The 21,513-nt window shown below is 36.4% G+C and overlaps 1 protein-coding gene across 1 annotated transcript in view; it reads right to left on the reverse strand.

Annotated features, from left to right (window-relative positions):
- The window catches only part of N (uncharacterized), a 247,626-nt gene that overhangs the window by 191,732 nt on the left and 34,381 nt on the right, over nt 1–21,513 (reverse strand). The window contains exon 2 of the mRNA XM_072906052.1: nt 17,085–17,163. Coding sequence (XP_072762153.1) covers nt 17,085–17,163 — 79 coding nt within the window. The remainder of the gene's footprint in view (nt 1–17,084; nt 17,164–21,513) is intronic.

The following is a 21,513-nucleotide window of genomic DNA, read 5'->3' on the forward strand; positions in this document are numbered from 1 at the left end:
ACATGCCGCGTACATGATGCGATTACGAGATGACACTCGCTTTTCCTTTCCGGATTTTATTTTGAAAATTCATTTCGAGAAAGCAGATCTCGTGACGAGAATATTCGCATCAAAAACTGTCTGTAGTTGATTAATTTTATTGTAATTCACGAATTGTGTGCTATCGAGAAGCGAGGAACTTTAATAAAAAAGATTATATATATATATATATATATGTAAATGATCATTAATAAAAAAGACTTCGATAAGCTTTCGATAAATCTTGATTTTAATGAAATTGGAAATTTAAATAAATAACAATCTTGACTTTTTTAATATATTATAGTTATTAATATAACTATATGTTTCATATAAAAAATTTAATTTTTTGAGAAAAAATATTGCACCACAATTGAGAACACATGAGAAAGACCAAAAATAACAGAATGCCACCGATAATCTTTTCTAATCGTGAAAAGTAAAGGGGTGCACACGCTTGTAAAATACAGACCGTGACTAGAAGCGTGTAATCAGCGTTCCTTCAACTCTTAAACATGATGATACATGCGCGTAGGATACCATGGGCGCTCATCGACGTGACGGTCGAATACCGTGTATAGATACAGAGAGATAGAGAAGAATATAAGAGATTTCTGTCGATTCTAAATGACGCTTTAAGCGCAGAACCTGTGGCAAATGTATACACGTGGCTGGACGGGACGATAGCTTTTCTCCCAGATGTCAGGATATATCGCCAATGGGAAAAAGGGACGAAGAGAACGAAAAAGGCTCCCGTGCAATTACACCGCAGGTGGTTGAGCGCGATGACTTTAGGACTACCTATCCGGAGTACGGCAACACGTGGTGATTAACGAAGGTGCCTCCGGAAGAGTTGCTTTCGATAGATGCCCCTTCTCGTCCCAAAAAGAAAAGCCAGCCAGATTGTTTTTTATACCGAGCAGCTGTAATTATTAATCATCTAACACTCTTGTTATTTCGAATGCTTAAGGGGGGAATTCGGTCTAGAGGCCTGATTTTTAGGCTTTTTTTTGCAAATTTTTTATAAAGAACGAATAAGATCAATTAAAATAAAAGTTTTTTTCTATTTGTTAAGCAACTTTTTAAGTATCTTTTAAAATTGTTTTTATTGAAAAATTCCAAGAATTAAGCTGCATATAGCAGTTCTTTTTTTTTAAAAAAAAGTAGATTTATCAAAAAATATTAATTTTTTGAAATTCTACAGCCCTTTAAAGACAAAAAAAAAAATAGCCGAAAAATTAAGACTTATTTTCAAAGTGACGCCGTTTTGTTATTTTTGCATATTTTTTAAAAATCCTACTTCGGGCGATACCCAAACTCATGATGTATTCTAAGAATCTTTTTGAATTTCCTGATAAGCAGAACGGCCCCAATCGTGTGCACCGTGCAACTACTTTTTTTTTTAGAACTGCTATATGCAGCTTAATTCTTGGAATTTTTTAATAAAAAAAATTTTAAAAGATACTTAAAAAGTTGCTTAACAAATAGGAAAAACTTTTATTTTAATTAATCTTATCCGTTGCTTATAAAAAATTTGCAAAAAAAGCCTAAAAATCAAGCCTCTAGAGCGAATTCCCCCCTTAGGATTAAGAATGGGTTTTCGCTCAATCACATTTCCCATGTACAAGTGACGTGCAACGTCATCATTCGTAATTCTTGAAAAGATACAGATGTCATTCATATGCATATGACGTATCAGTCAAAGTGACATACGCGTTGAACTGAACATGTCGTCGAACCTCGAAATTTATCTCGCGGTTTCTTCGCTCGGCTTTCGAAACGTGAATAGAGCACGAAGGTTCGAGTATTGCATTTGTTTACGAGTTTTTTTTTCCCCGCTGTAAACGGAGAGCACGGCCGTACAATGTACACGCGAGAGAGCACGGATCCGTTTTAAAAACGCGGATCTCATTGCCCGGAACGAGAAACGAGAGCCTCCCGATTTGAATTCGCGATATAACGAGAAACGGACGAGGAGCGAAAAAGATGAGGGAGAGATAAAGGGTGGGACGTGGGAGGGCTGGGTTTTGTGACCGGATTGGAATTACCATGCGAAAGGAGCCCGACCCTGCCAAAAGCTTATGTTTATTTCAATTACCGTCCTTTCTACCCGAGCCTCCACTGACGTGGATCGTCGAAAATAAAGAAAGAGAAAAGAAAAATCACGAGGAGAAGGAAGGGACGACGATAACGTTTAATATTCCTCGCAGCCGAGTCGCTTGCTCTTTTTCTCTTCTCTCGGGACGACTGGACGACGAACGCAAACGCGAGCGATATATTAAATATTCCACAGATCGAAGCAGCGACATTCAGATGCGCTTCCGCGTGTAGCTCATTGAAATCGGGACACCGCACAACAGCTTGTTACGTTATCGCTCGAGAACAAATCGAGTCTCGTTAAATCCGTCCAACGATAACGCGCGAACTCGGTCCGCGCTTTCGACCGAAAAATGCAAATCCCAAAGACCCGATAACACGTCCACGTTATTCGTGCATCGATATCTCTGTACGTTGAACTTATCGAGATTACTATCGCGATAAATATCCCACGACGATACAAGAAATTGTTGCCTGGCTCGATTTCGCTAATCCATTCGGCTTTTTGCGATCCCGATGCTTCGTTTGTTCGTATTGTAACAACCCTTTGCAGTCCTCGTTATCTAATAAAATCTACGATCAAAATTGTATGGAAACTCCATGTGACATCCGAGAAAAACGTGAGATTTGGAGAAAGTGCACGAATGTAAAATATAATAATATAAGCATATTATTATTTTAAATGTCTTCTTGCGTAAATTCAATTATAAACTTTCCATGTATTAATTTACAAAATAATTAAAAAAATATTTGCCTTCATTAATGTAAAGCGAGACATTTCTGTGCAAAAACTGTTTCATAAAAAGTCAAACTTTTTTATCTCAACTGAAAAATGTAAAAATATCGGTCAGTATCCGTGCGATATTTTATTATAGTAATGAATATAAGAGAAAGTGATGTATATTTTTTCGACATCCAATCACATAAATGTCATTAATTAAATTTATGTCATTTTAAAGTGGTTTTTATGTGTGCAAAATCTTAATGAAACATAAAAAACGATACATATACATATATTTATGTATCATCTTTTACACAACGTGAATTTTATCTTTACTGTAAGTAAGAAAGTAATGCAAAATGCCTCTTTTAAATGATAAAGAATTGTAGATTGAATATTAACTTGCTTTTCATTAAGTCACTCATTGTGCGTAATCTACAACTTTCCCGATCAACTTTTTCAAAACACTGCTGCTCGTTAACGCCTTTTCTGATACGCACTGCGCTGAATGTAATGTGAATGTATCGAGCGCAAGGTCACAGATTTATTCCAAGTATATTCATACCGTTTTGTATCCCGTGATCTAAATGCAAATTAGAGTAAATCAACATCAATTGAAATTAATACATGCAAATAGCATAAAATAAAAAACGACAAGATTCAAAATTTATTCATGTTTTAAATAATTTGTTAAATTATAAAAAAAAATAAAAAACATAATTATCTTTAGTTTGCATTATATGCAAAAATTAAATTTGTATTGTGTGGAAATGACACAAACATATAAACGAATAAAAATAATTATGATCATCCGTAAGAAATTATAACATTTGAAAAAAAAGATTAAGAAAATTCTACAATCAGCAATATTGTGTAAAATAAATGTAAGCTGAAACTTTACAGGTGAACGCCTAATGGTAAATTTCTCAGATTGCGATCGCGTGAAAGATACACTGTGCTCTTATCGCGATATTAATACACGGCGACAGGAGTAAAATTCGCTTGGCAAAATGAAGAGGCATTACTTATATTTTTCTCGTTCGGCTCGACTGCACACGCGCCGATCATAATTAAGAGGTGATCTCGCGCTGCATCTCCCTCTTAATCTCTCTTCCATAAACGCATTCAATTTCTCTGCGTTTAAAAAACATACTCGCGTGTAAGCATCGATAATGGAAAGGATATAGATACGATGTCAAACGATGGTATGCCTGTAACTAATTTCATCGGTTCGTAACGTGTCTTATATGAAAGAACTGCAGTCTCTATGAAAAAAGGTGAATAGGAAGAAATATTATTATATAAGTAAAATTTCTAATCTGCACTAGGCGGAATGTATGTTTCGAGTTTTCATATTTTTAAACTTACTATATATATATATATATATATATATATATATTCAACAATATTTATACGAAATATTACAAATAGGAAAGTTATATAACTTAACTACGCTATATATATTTTCTACTAGAAGAAATTAACTAATTATTCTAAAATTTGCAATATATTGCTTATCTCACTGATAATAAATGCGAGACTAATTAAAAGCGGTTTTAGCTCATATAATATTCTTCCATTAATTCAGGTTTAATTGAGCCGAATGTCGGAAACACATTGTATTACACGATCTTGTAGATTATAACAATCTACGTAACTTCCGCAAAAATTTCAGCTATGGGAGCGCGTTGTTTCTCACACAAAGTAGAATATATTCCTTCATTGGCAAGATGTGCCATGAAGAAAAGCGGTGGGACTGTCAGATAGAAATTTAACGTGGCATATCGCAACGTTTTCTTATTAACCTACTGAACATTGTATGCACACACGTGGATCCTCCTACTGTCAGACACGCATGAATGCGGTGATTCAATTATGAGAGCGGCAAACAATCTCGGTCAAGCTGTCTGCTTGGATATATACGCCAACAGATTATCGTTTTTAATTAATGGCGTTCATGAATATTATCCACACGGTCCGACATTTCATATCGCTTGCGCGGCACAATATTCATTCATGTTTGCGCTCCGGCTTGGGAACTTTTCTGTATCGAACAATATCGCATAAAGAGTACACAGATTAGTCATAATTAATTAGAAGATAACATATAATCCAGATCTCTCTCACGAATTGTTGGAGAACGAATATTCGCATATCAAACGAATCATAATATATGTGAATATATAGCCCTTTAGCTAGATATAGATATTCAGCAAAAATAAGAAAAATTTTAAATAAATAATCGACTAAAGCTTTTTAATATAATTAGCTTATGCTGATTAAAAGTAACAAATTTAGGCAATATATCACAAATTTTATATTCTATCTGTCAGTAATTTTAAAATCGTTTTTTTATCGCAAGTAAAAAGCAGGTAGATGCTACAAATTTATAAACGTAATAGAAAACTCGTAAGCAAAATATAATGTAAGAAAAAGAGAAAAAACGAAGATAGAAGAATGAAGATAGAAGAATGAAGAGAAAGAGAGAGAGAGAGGGAGGGAGGGGGAGAGAGCAGAAAAATATAGCACAAACTAAAAGAAAGCCTTTAAATTGCATTCATTGGGGGTGTCGTGAAACAGGCGCCATAAAAAAAGTCAGAAAAACAAGTTGTTGGCGACTCGACATCACGTTGAATAACGATCATTTTTACTGCGGACGGTCTCTAAGATACGCAGTCGGTCAAAGGTATCGTCGTATTTTCGTCCGTCGGTGGAACACCCGGTCGGAAATATTTAATCGACAGAGAAGTACAGACATTCCAATAGTCATTCGTGTAGCCAAGCTTGACCCGCGGGTAGAATGTGTTTTGTATTTATAATAAATACATATTATATATTAAATAGTAATATTTGTTTAAATTACATTATACAATATTTCTCTTTTGATTTTTAATCAAATATATATCGTAAATTTAGAAATGTATTTTAAACATCTAAAAATTACAAGAGCAATAGCTACTGATTTTTAACATGTGTCCAAAGATTGAAAAGAAATTAAATTAAATTAATATTCGTACAATAAAATAAAACATATAATAAAATAATACATTTTCACGTTGATGCTAAAATAATAATCACCTTTTACAGAAGGAAAAATTGACATGCGTGATGCATTTGACAAGCACGCGCTAACGTAGACATCCATCCATTTGCTCATAATAACAAACCGAACGGAACATATTTCACCAGTGTTATTTATTTCGCAGAAACGTGTGGAAATGGCGCGATTCGCACCGAAGAGACGCGACAGCGAATGTATAAACGTCAACTGTAGAAAAAAAGGAGGGAAGAAAGGATCGCGCCAGCTGCCTCGGGGATCATTAGGCTTATGTTTCTAATTGACGCTAAATAATGTTTTTTCACCCGCCCCCCCCCCTTCCCCTTCGGAATCTGCCAATACTCCTGTCCGGCGCGGGCTTCCTCGAACAAGCCTATTACTGTACGACAATATTCGCGCTGGCAATCAGCACGTCGGTGCGAGAGGACAACGGTTACGTTCGCGGGCGCTTCATTATGCGCGGCATCGACGACGAAGACGTCGCATCGTCGCTGCTCTCGACTCAATACTAACGAGAAGACTACTCTTTGACCGAGGTACTAACGCGCGCAAGACATGTTTCAGACCCTGGCCATCGATTTACCATTCAAGTAACTACCGAGTAAATAAAAATTGACGCTATTTGCACGAGGTAATAAACCACCGGATGCGTTTGCACTAGTGTGTATAAATAAATGTTGATTGATAAATGAAATATTTAAATATATGTTTACATTTAATACTTAAATAACTTTGGAAGCTACTCTTAAATTTATCGAAATAATTTTTTAAGTACTTTTAATAGTGTTGCCTAAAAAATTGACATCTGGTGACTCTGTACTTAAAAAAAATCCAGGTTAATATTATCGCCATAACATCGTAAAACTAAGATAAAACGTCCGGCGATTTACGGAATAATATCGTGGTAGCCAACAACCCGGCGGTCCGCCAGTTTATTGGGCACTTGTCGGCTCCTGTTACCGTCCGGAACGGAAATACTTGCGAAACTCGCCGTAAGCTCGTCTTCTCTCATGAGAACGAATGAAACCGTCTCGCGTAAGGTAAGGTATTCGCAAATAACACGTTCCGTAAGGGTTCGGAAGGTTCTGCAAACATTTCAGGCACCGCTCTCTTATCCCTACGCGCCGTAGACTCGCGATATTTCCAGGTCTGAAAAATTTCTCAGTCCTTAACCTTCGCATTCTCCGTGTAAGAATCTTGCATTCGTTCACCAGAAAGGTTGAGTTTTAGTATCGGAAAAAGATTTTACAAATCAGAACCTTTACACGTGTAAAAAAAAATCCATATTCTTCGAGATGACATGTACTACACGAAATGTCAAATGATTGTATATAATTATGTGTGAATTCTGGTCCAAATAAATTTAACAAAAAAATCCATATACTCAATATCAATCCCGCTTCCATTTCATCAATTGATTTTACAAATAACAAAGCGTGCCGATGATCGATATGGAAACGGTGCCTTGATGAATATTTTAACGATCGCGACGTGATAGAAATTTTCAGAAAAGCTGCTCCGCAGCAGCACGCCTATAAGTATGATACAATTATCACTTGCAGCGGTGTGTACAGGAGGGGAGCATCAGTTCCAACATTTTGCCACCTTAAAGTCGGAGCGACTCACCGAAGCGTCGCCGCAGCGTGCAACCATTCGGAACCAACGTCATCACGCATCGGTGACGAGACGGGGTAGCGATGACGAGTCGAGCGACGATAATTATTAGAACAGCATTCGTTGCGCGAAGGAGGCGGAAAAAGAGAGGTCGGCATGGAACGCGGGGAGAGAGGTGAACCCTCTCCATCGGAGACCCCACCGCCTGAGACGGTAAGCCGCGCGAGACAAGTGGTGGAAATGAATATTGCGCGCGCGCGCGGGCGAGAGCGAGGGCGAGGCGCGCACGGAGAAGAAAGAAAGAACGGCGAACGGGTCCGCGTTGCGCTTGAATCTATGCGGATGTTGCGGAGGGAGCGAGAAAAGAGACACCAGGAGGAATGGAGAACGAGGGACCAAAGGGCAGAAGGCGGGGGAGCAGAGACAGAGAGAGAGAGAGATCCCGAGTGCGAGAGAGGGACGAACGACGTGACGGCGGACGCGGGTTCGTGGTTCGTGTGACAGAAGGAGCTACTCCCTCGAACGAGAGCGACGAGGATGGACGTATGTTCCCCCCCCCCCTCCCCCTCCGCCAATCCTTCTCCCGCTTACGTCTCGGTGAGAGAGAGCGAGAAGGTAGACGGCGGAGGGGTACCGATTACCGGTGAAGGGAGGCACGACGGGGACCAGAGCTGAGCGCATGCGCGACGGGCGTGGGAACGCGCGCTCATGCCCAGACAATCCCCTGCGCCTGCCCCTGCCCCTGCCCTCTCTTTCGCACTGTCGTTCCCGCTGTTTTCCGTCTCATTCGCTCCACGTCTCGCTCCGGCTCGCGCCCTATCCTTCCTCCAGCACTCTATCCCTTTTGCTCGCTTCCCAAGGGGTCTATCACGCTCTCTTGCTCTTGTCCCGCTGCTGGGACGCACCGGCGAGGATCGCCGGCTGAGCGCGCACGATCCAAGGCCCCGCGGGCGCGCGTTGTTATTCGTTCAGGGGTGCTCAGTATCTGGGTGATCGCCAATGCAAATAAAGATAATACTTGGCGTACAATAATACCGTACGTAATTACGCGGCATACCGAATATAATTGCGCCGGCTTTTCTAGCGCTTCGATTATGCCGGCGGCCGTTGCCGGTATGTGACTCGAAGATGACAGTGAAATACTGCCCCGCCGGTGCACGCATATTTTCCTCTGCTTAAAATATCCGTTTTATCAACGCGATAATGAGGGCATATGATTTAATATAGACATTTTTATTATTTCGATACGGCACGTTTGATTCATATATATTGAATTCACGCCAAGTATAAAATTAAATATATATTAGCAAAAAAAATCGAAGAAAAAAATGTACACTGTGTTTTGAACATGTAAATTAAAACAATCATATATATATGCTTGGAAGAATTTAAGAAAAAATTCGTATGATTTATACGAGTACGATATTAATAAAGATATAGCATTTTCATTATCCAATTACACATTTTAACTACAAGTTTAGAGAAGATTATATCTGATAATTATCTTCTTTAACATTGACCTGCATTTTCTTAAGATGCGCCGCGTATGTGTATGTGTGTGCATTCGCGACTAGATAGCGCAAAGGAAGATATACGTATGTAATCGTACGCAAACGCGGAGCTTTTGAAAATAACAGATGATTCTACAAGTAGACTTGAAATCTCGTAGTCGATCGACACGCGTGTTAGATCACTCGACGCATTTCTCGTATTTATACCGTCGCCGCGCGCGAGCAAATCGTACAACGCGTGCATACGCGTGCTACGATGAGCGGCGACACGCGCACACAGACACGCGCGTGCTACGTCGTCGTGCCGGTGCATGTTAATGCATAACGGCGCGCGCACTGGGGTGCTCGGAGCCAGAAAATAAAAAAAAAAAAAAAAAGACACTTATTTTGACAGGGCGCTGTAACCTTCGTCATCCGCCGTCGATTCCTTCTCTTTGGGCCTCGTACGACCTGAGAGACTTGTAGAACAAAGAATATCGCCCTCTGCCCTTCCGACCGCGCCGGTCCTTCCCCCGAAGTTCATGGTCACGAATGACACGAGCGAAATGACTGCGCATCGCGAGTTTAAATTAGAAGATCCCTCGAATATCGAATTTGATATAGTCTGTTGCAATTTTTCACGATATTGTTATTTAAATAATTTTCAAACAGATAAATATATAATATTCTCTTCTAAAATTTATATTAAAATGTTATAAAATAATTGCAAAACATTCTCGCAAATTTAAGTTCATATATACATTTAAAAAGAAAGTATTCTGCTATTATATATCTAATTTTAAATAATAGTTATAAAGATGAACACGTTTCCACACATAATATAAGAAACGATCACGTATTCGTGAACCGTAAGATACGAGATGGATTATTCTTCTGATTAGTTCCGCGATTTGCTACTATGCTGTACCCATTCAATAGAGCACCCAGGGGGAACGGATTAACTTTTTATCGCTCCGATATAAGAGTAATCTCTCTCCGGGAGTGCCGCGGTGACTCTTTCATGCATTCCTCAGGTCGGTGAAAAAGTCGATGAGGAATGGCGTTACTGTGTCCGTAATCTACGTAAATCGCACCAACCAACGTGGCAGACCAATAATTTCCCAGCGAACGAACGTAAAGCATCTCTCTACGCCGGTAGAACAGATGGCAATGATTACTACTAATGACAGCCATCAATTCACGATGCATTCGTGCGGCCAGAAGTTACCGTGTGTGCGATTGTGTTTGCATGGCTGCGAGGAACCAGCTTGGCGACATTAAATGCCAACGGAAACGACATGCAAAGCGCGATTTCGGTGCTAATCAAGAAAATGCCGTGACAAAATACTGAGAAAAAATTGACACAACTGGAGCGTAACTGCTGTCTCTCATTCGCTTGTGAAAAAAAGAACATAAATACGTTTGGTTATCGGAATTATAGATCGGTTACAAATGCATTTTTCCAATGCAACAAATTAATGAGATTCGATTTAATTTAGAAAAAAATATAAAATATTTTTTAAATTAAAATAATCAATATTATATATATATATATATAAAATTTAAGAAAAAATATAAATATAAAAAACTAATACCAGTTTTTCACTTGCATTAAAATAGCTCAATGTGTGCATCGTGCGTGCGTGTAAATTAAAAGAAAACAAATTGTTTGCATTCATGTTGTACATCGGTTGTTGAACTCTATTCTTTCCGAAAATTGTGACTAATCGCTTTGACAGATTAGTGAATCGTGGTATAGTAATTAATAACACGAGTTTACAGACACATATGAAAACATAAGAGATCGGAATCATTTGTATATCTATATCAGAATAATCACACCGCGAGGGTCGACGATGGATACGAGGATTGGACGATCGTTCTTTTGCGGCCATGCGGGATTTAGGATACATTTACAACAGGATCGTGTGTACGATGTGCACATTCACAATAGTTAGCCGAAGGGTTGCGTGCATATCGCCATCCATCATCGCGCATATGTTGTTCCCTTCGACCAACCCTTAAGGGGCGAAGTAAAAATTTTCGTAAGTTAACGGTGCATTACAGCTGCGTTCCAACTGGAAACACGTTTCCAACTCCAGAAAAAAGTTGAATATTTTTGATATATCACATTAATATTTAAACTAAAATCTTTTTTTCTTAAATATTAAATATTACATCAATTATAAAAAAAATATTAATAAGTAAATAAAAAATAAAATAACTAATAAACTAAATAATAAATAAAATAATGACTAATAAAATAAATAATAAATAAAATAATAATAACAAAATTAATCACAATTTTGTAAAAATAGATCTGCAATTATAGTGATAAATTCTATCAAAAAATAAATTTATTCTGCAAGAATCTAATATATAATTCGTGCAAACATGAGTATATTGCGGAATCAGAAAAATAATATTGTTTTTCGTTAGCAATCCATTCAACGAGAGAAATGTTCGGCTTATTGTTAGATTCGGCTGTAGGGCCACGTGTTTCGCCACGTGACCTGTCCACACTTGATACTTCAGCGTACAAACGCATGAGCGCGCCCACAAAGAGATGCTACGCGTTGCATTTAGTGATATCCGTGTGTAAGATTTAATTGGGGATTCGCACGTGTGATTGTGCTTTACAATGCGCATAAATGTGTCAATGGGTATGTGACAAACGGTTGCCATTATGCAGGAACTTTTATTCTTTTGAGATAGTTTTAACTAGCCATATTGTCAAGTGGTATTGCTCAAATTTATTTTATCATATTTAATTGTACGTATTTTATACAAAGATTTCTACAAATTTATAACGACACTAAAACAAATATTTAGCATGCATGATATAAAATCTTTATTTTTTTATCAATTTAATATTCTTTTGAATATCTAATATTTTCAAATTAAGATACACAAATATTTTAATTGAAAAATATAATAAATTTTATTTTAAATATATATTTTTTTCTGTTCATACAAATTCCAATTTAAATTTGCATGCTTCACGTGCATGTTTCACATTTACTGGAATCCAAAGCCCAACAACTTTATTTAACGTGACGAGAATGCGAATCAATGACTTTTCGCGAATTGATGATTTTAAACGCACAGGAGAGTTATCTTTAATGTGATTTTTGCCCGGTCGTCGGCTAATTAAGAATCATTTACACATTTCTTTTTATTCGCGATTGCAGTTTATTCGCTGTATAAGCTAACGTATAAATAAATGGAGAAATAAATGAAGAGCTCGGAATTTCGTTAATGGCGTATGTTTTACTTGTTTTTTTATACATATATATATATTTAAGCACGTGATCCTATTAAACTGAACCCAAAATAGTCGGACTGCGGTTTACGTTACGCCGGCTGTCTCCTAATTAAATAATTAACATACTCTCTTTCCTTATTAGTGATAGAGGTTTAAAATACGCCTGGTTCAGTTAGTCATCGAAAAAAAAACCGAAATACGCTATTACATTCGTTGAAATCAAAATAATTTAAAATCGGCAGTAATTTTACTATTTGCAAAATCTGATTTAGCAAAAAAATTGACATAAAATTGCAATAAGAAGAAATAAAATATTTCTAAAATAATACGAACGAGTATATCGCAATTGAATTAGATAGAATAGATTCTCTCGTAATAACATTATATCGCATAAATTATATTCACGTTAACACGCGAGAGAGAGAGAGAGAGAGAGAGAGAGAGAGAGAGAGAGAGAGAGAGATATTGGCCGGTGCATAAACGAGATGGAAACAAGAGTACAAAATATAACCGGGAGCGTAGAGCGCGAAATCTGTCCAGAGGCTGAGGACGCCGGAGGTCGCGGGGGCATATAACGGTATTAATACGAGGATTGCAATTAATTCTGATATCGCGAATGTTGCAGTAGTGCGGCACGTCGCGCCGCGAGCCGCGGCTCCGTATCTTATGTTAGATTACGCGAAATGAGATAGTCGCGGCAACCGCGTAAAACCGGCTCGCATATCTATAACAAGAATACGCAACGCGTATTCAAAATGTTATCACCCGTGTCTACGTACGTAAGCACGCATTCGTGCAACTCGTTGACTCTTACAATTAATAATGCGTAATGTGTACACAAAGTATCCCTCGAGAAAATTCAATTTTCACTTTTCTAATCAAATTTTTAGCTAATCAAGTTGATCTTAATTAAAATGTCACAATAGTTTTCAAACTACAATTAATAATAAAAAGAAGTAAAATGGAAAACATTAATATAAGTATTAAAGAAAGATTATGGTGTATTGCCTATTTATAAAATGCGTATAAATTATTTATGTATAAAATAAATAATAAATGTCCAATCGACTTATTGGTCCCGTATAAGAAGAATTTAGTTTGACATACAAAGAAAAGACAAGGAAATAATAATGACTACTCCGCAAATGGCATATCAGACAGTTGATAATCTCACGAGACAATCTCAAAGTTTAGAGACATCTTTTCAATCATTTTAGACGAGTCATATACCAATTATATACTGGTCATATATTGGTTGCAAAGAGTTACGTTTGAATCTATAAACAGTTGAATACTATGATAAGGTAATATACATATAATAAATATGAGTAATAAGTATGATAAATAAATATGATTAATTTTTTAACACAACAAAAATATAATCTACGAAAAGATCTACGAAACGCTAATTTAACGTCATTAATCTATAATAGCTTAATAAAACAATAATATTTCCTATTTATATAATACATAAAAATAATATAATATTGCAGAAATTATTTACTATTTTTTTCTAAAAAAAAATAATTACACGTGACAATTACTGCAACAGTGTGTGAGAAATGTTTAATAAATTTGTTTCGAAAATTTATCGGAACATCTAATCTAAAGGAATCGACATTGCAATCTGTGCAGCGCCGGATAATAATAAACGCTCTCGGGTTTACGCTACTGTTTGCAGAAAGTCAAACTGTGCACGTGTGCGTATGTATATACATGGTACGAGAAAACTATGAAGTATGAAGGGAGAACCACAGAGGCGTCGAGCTGACTGATAGAAAAGTGAAACCTACGAGGACCGGGAGAGAGATAAAGGTAATTTAGATGCGTCGTCGGGTCACGACTGCCGACTATTACCGCTATTACCGGCATCCCGAACCATCTCGTTCCATCCCATTCCGTACCGTCCCACGCCGGTCTGTTGGTATTACGTTCCGTCGATACGAGCCTAAAAGCGTCATTTCGCGCGCGATCGTGGCGGCGAATGCAATTGGAGACACATCGATTTCCATCCAAAAAAAAAAAAAAAAAAAAAAATAAAAAATAAAACGCTCGAGCCAGTTTTGCCCGGCCCCGACCAACGTCACGATGACCGTATAGACGCAAAATCTCTCTCCTCGCGATGCAAAGATTTGCAGAAACGTGCGGCTTCGCGCGGACAACCAAAGACGTCATTATTGCAAACTTGCGCGCGTTTCTGTCGAAGCGTGCAAAACTCGATTCGCCAAGCGACTGGTCCGGTAATGTCTTGCGCGACGTGACGACGTCACGCTCGTCGTGAGTTAAACGTAGTACTATAGGAACGGGATATCCGACTGCTAAATCATCTGCAATCTGTCAGTTAAGATGTCATCCGCAAATCTCTCAAGTGAACTCGCGAAAAATATCGGCAAGTTTCAACATTTTTAAACTGAAAATTGACAAATTGAATTGACAATTAAGACATTTTGTCGGCATTGTGCTGTTGTACAGATTTTTCTTTTTTTTTTTTTTTTTTTTTTTTTCCGTACTCGACATCAGTTTTCACGCATCGCCTGTAAGAATAGAATTGCCCTCCCGTGTCGGACTACACTAAAAGTAATGTTAGCCGTTAGGAAATCATGCTCTCGCCACGTTCATTACCCCGTATTTCGAGCGAACGATCGACGGAGGAAAGCGGTACGATAATTTTCCAATTACCCATGACGACCGCGAGCCCTTCGGCGCTCACGTAGTATCGACATCGATCGCTTCGATCCGGCGTGAGAGTGCAACGGTGAAGAGCAATGAGCCGGGATGTCGCGAGGAAACGAAATATGAATACCAATCTAAGGCAGCATTGATTATCTGCATGGTAAATATTGATGTTGTAACAAACATATAATGGAAACAAAATCTGTATCTAATTTTCAAATCAATCGGAAAAAATTCAACTAAATACTATTCCATTAATCAAAATTGTACCTGTACAATAAATTATCATTAATATTATATATATTATATAATGCACTTTAATGTGGGTGTGTCTGTGTTTGGAGATAAGTAGGATGATATATTTCAGATTAAAATAAAATTGTTTCAAAGATAAGAGAAGTCATACGTGTAAAATATTTAAATCATTATTTTTATATCCAAGTAACTAATAAATTAATAAAAATAAATGAAATAAAGAATATAAAAGAAAAATTTTATTTTTTACTAAATAACATGTTTTAAAACGAACGATTTACGTGTCCTAATATTATAGTTTAGCGTAGACGATCAATACTGTGATCAAGAAATAAAGATACAAAGTAACCTCTAATAGTTTCACACGCACATAAAATGTAATATCAAAAAAATTGCGCGACGAAAAGTCTTCTTCACAAGAGATTCACTTGCACGTTAAGAATTTTTACTATACCGGTAAATGTTTTATGATTGTCCCTAACGTGCATTAAAGCTAGACTGTACCAACGTTCTGAGAATTGCAAAATAATATTATCCCAGGTAGAAGTTGACGCTTGGCAATTACGATCAAGATGTTTGCGTTGTTAAACAATGAACGATTTTATTTTCAACATTGACTGATAGAGTGCTCTATATAATATAGAAAAGAAAGTATAATTGAAAATTATCTAATATAAAAAAGTATAATTTTTAAAAATAAAACTAATATATTACTTTTTTACATAATATTACATAAAAATGTATACTATGTACCTATACTTAAAAAAATTGACTTAATTTAATTTCCTGAGACTCAATTTATTCTTTTATAAATATTTATATATATCGTTAAAATAATTGCACATAAATATACATCTTTACCACTTTGTTGCTGTAGCAATAGTTGAGTACGCTATAAAATAATCCCGTGTGTGACCAAAATATCTAGTAAAAAAATAGCCCATGTCCTAAAAAATTGAATTATAAAAAACACAATGTGATTTTTTTCTTGAGTTCGGGATTTTTTTTAAATTTTTGTACGATTTTTGCGTCGTGGAAGATGAGGACTCTTCCAGTCCTCTCCGCGTTCTTATTCCTTTCATTCCTCTTTGTCTTTTCCACAGTTTCTTATCCTTTTCGCGTGGGAGGCGGCGAAACGTCCGGTTCTCTCGCCTCTTCCTTGTCTCTCCCTCTCGCCTCCCTTCTACCTTTCTACCTCTCTCAATATCTCTTTTTATCCCCCTCCACTGGACCCAGTCGTGGATCGCCAACTCAGTGTGTAAAAGTGCGTGTTATAATGCTATGTAATGCTATACGAGCATTAACGAACGAATCGGTTCATTGTAATCCAAATAATGATAGTGAAAGAAATTGTAAATCTCGTCTACGAATAAAATTATATATACATATTTTATTGAAGTACAACAATTTTTTCTTCAATATATATAAATGTATTTGTATCGACTAATGTAGCATAAATCGAATAATATTTTTTGCACACTTTAACACATTTAATATTTTTTATAAATTCTCTCCTTACGTACGTACTATAAAAAAAAAAAAAAATATTAAATAACATTTTAAATTTCTCCAATAAACGTTAATAAAATAAAATTTTAATCTCTCCAATATTCTTAAATGCCTAAGATCGATTAGCAAATAAGCAAGAATCGATGGAGAAAGAGTCTTTGTTTATAATAATATAAACGATTCCGTTACGTGCTGATGCTCGCATAGCATAAACGCGCCTTGAAGAACACGACCGCCTGTGGTCGAGCCGGTCGTTTCGCGCGCAATCGCACGACACGCATGCCGAACGATATGTACAAGCCGCCAACGGGGGCAGCAGAAATGCCGATTTGTAATTACAATAATGGGAGTGATGGGGTATGGTTACTGCTGTGTGTTACTCACTTGCAATGCGACTCGCCGCGCGGCGATGACACGCAGAGTCCTCCGTTCTTGCATGGGCTCGGTGAACACGACACGAAACCTGTAACAGTAACGACAAAATTTCGGTTATTTTATTTTCCATCATACGTAATATTATAACGCGATATATTAAAAATAATATCTGTATAATATGTAATAAATATAAGTATAAATATATATATATATATATATATATATATATATACATACCACAAAAATATATAGATATGTACATAAAAGTATACAATAACGAAAATATCTGATTTTAATAAGAATTCGAGCTTTGTGTTTTCATTCATTACGTCGACAAAAATTTTGCGCTTTTTATATGGATTCGTGAACGCGAAACCGCGCTTATCGAAACCTCGTTGCAATTAGAGTGTACCTTTGGAGAAAGGGAACGCGACGAATTCGCAGGAGAATCTTTGACACGCTGTGCAAATTGAACTTTCGTGTAGAGCCCTACGAAGAAGACGGAGATAAAGGGACGAGAAGACGAGGAAGGGGAAAGGCGGGAAACGCGTCTCGTATTTCGAGAGAACCTTTAAGGAAGGGTGAATATCGTTGCTTCTCTTGGCGTTAGACGCTGCCGAGGCAAAAAAGGGCTTAACGAAAGCAACCGCGTTGCATATCCTGCTTAACCGTTCGACTTAAATAATTTCGCACGCAATTGCATTCATATGTTTCGCAAGCGACGCTATTAAATTTCGCAGTCCATTCGAAAATTCGAACCTCTTAAAGAGGCGACGCCTCGTAATTACTGAAATTTATTTGACGTGCTTCCATCGATATTTTGCGCAATAAATCTGTCTTGTTGGGACGCGTAGGTTTTGCTCGAAAATCGACAGTAAAAGCATTTTACGATGTACGATATATGTATAAAAAAAAAATAAAGGTAGAGAGAGATCACAAACGTGAAATTTTTATCTTTCCCATAAAATTGAATATCGCGTCGGACACTATCGCGTGTCGCGCTAAAAGAAGGGCTGAATGTAGAAAGTGCGTTTAAGAGCTCGATTAATGTGGTCGGTGTGGCATATAATACACTATGAACAGCTAATACAAGCACGCCAGCGCCTGCATAATAACAACGCAGCAAATAACCGCTTAGCGTGGACATGGCGAGAGTGGAAGCCTCGTCTACTTATATTTTATCAGCGTACACCCCGTGCACCGGAGGGCCACGTCGTTTACGTGACCTCTCTGATCGCGCTATCGTACAAGGAACTTTCAACTTCCTACAAAATTCCATAAATTTGTAAATTTTCAAAGTCATATCTAATGACGCTTGTAGATATAAACCAATTCATTCAATTATTCGTGCAATTATTATTCAAATCATTTAAATATATTTAAATTTAAAAAATGTGCATCGTATCATATTTCACTGTCATAGATATTCACTTAACCCGATATCCGCGTCTACACGCATCATTAATGCTAGACTCGCAGAGAAGGATAATTATCAATAGAGTAAAGCGTATGATGTAATGAGCACGAGGCTTCATCAAGTCGCGTGGGACGCAGAAAGCCGTCTTAACGTTTGAAAATGTCAGTAATGGCACACATTATTCGGTCGTCATTTCGCTCTCACACGCGACACATTATGACCGAGCGTTCTGGCACGCGCGACAAAAATTCAAAAGATTCGCTACATAACGAGCAACTTGTACATTTTTATAGTAAGATAAATTTTATAATTTTATAATTTTTAAATTTTTTATGTACATCATTCTCTTTCATTCAGAAATAGTCTTAAACCTGATCGACTTGGGTAAACTCGGACTAAATTAATTAAGTAGATATCGATAATAAATATAATATTAAACAAATATGTATACGCATTATGCAGATTATACTTTTTTTTAAATTATTGTTTTTCTAATATAAAACAATATTTTATTATAAAAAAGCCTTCCCTAATATAAAAAGTATTATCTTTAAAAATATATAATAACTTTTAATTTATACGAAAAAATACTCCGAGACAAAAAACTTAAAAATGTAGACAGATTGAGAAAGCTGTATAAATCTTTCAAGTTCTACTTAGAATTTAGTGGCACGTGAATGCTCGAAATTACAAATGATTATTGACCCGTCAGGGTTAACGGGACGATTCAATCTATTTGGCAGGACATGACAGAACGGCTCGAGTGACGCGCGCAATGAAGTCGAACTAACTGTCAGTATCGCGACAACAAGAGCGAAGACAATCGACTGGACTACACATCGCAAAGCTCGCGACTAAGACGGATGAGATCAGTTAAACCAAACTGTCTTCGTGACAAATCCTCCGTTTCCTCTGTCGCTTCGCGACTCCGTTCTCTCCGTTCTTGTCGTCGACGCACTTGCGTGTACGCACGCTGCTCGCGTTCCCGTTTGCGATTATTTCATAATTCGTTACGTGGGACGAACAAATCGTCTCTCTCTCTCTCTCTCTCTCTCTCTCTCTCTATTTCGGTGTGATTCGTCAGGACTTCCGGCCGCTGACACGCGCGATTAACCGTCGCAGCAATGTTAATCGAGAAAAGCATTCGGCCAAAGAAATTAAAGTCAGACTATTACATCATCCATTATTACGATCGGAATAGATTCCTCGCACTTGGCTGTTCCTTAGTTATTGATCGCAATAAAAGATGTATTAACCTTGAATATTTTTTTTTTTTTGTCGAGGTTATTTAACAAGAAAGCAGGTAAATGTAAAGTGCGATATAAAAATGGATTTTTATCCTCTATCATTTCTCTTATTTTCAATAATAAAAAAATTTCTAATAGACCTTTTTTATCACAAATATATTTCGAAATAAGAAACATTTTTTAAAGATTACATATATAATTATTATTCAAAAATTTTTGCAAATTATACAAATACGCGATGAGCTCATTTTGCCGTTTAATGTAGTTATTTTGTGCTTGAGGGCACAGCGTTTGATCACTTTGATTGTTAAATGTGTTTCTTCATGCGAAATGAAATGAAATTAGAAATATAAGGGAGCGAGAGAATGAGTTATTAAAGAAAGAACGTTGCATAGAACGAATACTTAATTACGGCGGTTGCGTAATCATCATGGTATTTTCACTTTCAACCTCCGGCGAACAGCTGTACCATCATATGTGCTCGCACAATAATCTGCATTATTTCAAGGAAAAATGAGTTTAATTGTTCAATTCCAGAGTAAATTACCCCCGCGGTAGAAAGCCACTGTTGAATTACGCCTTCCTTCCTGCTCTCGTCCGTAAAATTAATTTGCGCCAATGCTAATAATGGAACCTCCGTTCAATTTGTCGCAAATGCGGGGGACCAGTTACGTCATTTTAAATATATATAATAAAATTAATTTATTTTAAAAAGTATTAATTATCTGTGTAGTATACAGTACATATTTAAAAAATTCTTAAAGAGTTTTAGAAATGTAGCAAATTGAAAAATAAGACATCATTTTAACATCGTGTAAAATTTAAATTAATAAAAGTTAAAATTAATTTTTATTTATACAAACAGACAAATAATGAATTTTTAATTAAAACTATATATTAATAATTAATTTTTATTATTAATAATATTATTAATAAGAATACACATTTTTTAACAAAAAATATATTTAAGTAAAAATTTTTACACAATTGAAAATTAAACAGTATTTTATTTTGTTCGACTCGCTAAACTCTCTTGAACTTTATGAATTAATAATCTCTTAATCATCTCTGTAAATTGATCTATGGTTGATATTAATGTAAAGTATAATTAAATCGCATCTCTTTCATGCTATATGAAACTTCTCGAATTCCTAATTCTCTTTATTTAAACGCTAACATTAAAAACATAATTAAATTGTAATTAAATAATAAAAGTTGAAATTAATTTTTACAGATGAAAAAAATTTTACATTGCGTTTTAGTTAATTCAATTAATATATATCACCTTTTTATTCGTTTTTCCTTTTTTAGTACTAAAGAGATATAAAATTGTTATTGCCGTCACAATCTAGGATATCTGAAAAAAAAATCTTTGATACGTTTCGCGAGAGCGAATAATAAAGAATAACACAAAACATTCTTACAGGGCCGCTCGATAAAACGCGATAATGAATGGTGCGGTGTAATTCGAGATTGAAATCGATTGCGCACAAGCGGGTACGTGCCATCACGCGTGTCATTGGAATTGCGTGTAGTTATGTATGTAGTGACCCACGCACGCTTACATCGCGGAATCGTCTTAACTGACGCAATGTTTTGTATCGTCGAGATCAAATGTACAAATTCGGACGCTTATGTAAAACTCACATTTTAACATAAGCCGACAAACATACACACATATTGTATATATAATTAAATTTATATATAAAATTACTTTTTTTCGTATCAAAAAACATTGCATTTGCTTTAGTTGGTTAAATTAAATATCGTATTT

The sequence above is a fragment of the Anoplolepis gracilipes genome, chromosome 14, assembly GCF_047496725.1.
Source record: "Anoplolepis gracilipes chromosome 14, ASM4749672v1, whole genome shotgun sequence".
NCBI lineage: Eukaryota > Metazoa > Arthropoda > Insecta > Hymenoptera > Formicidae > Anoplolepis > Anoplolepis gracilipes.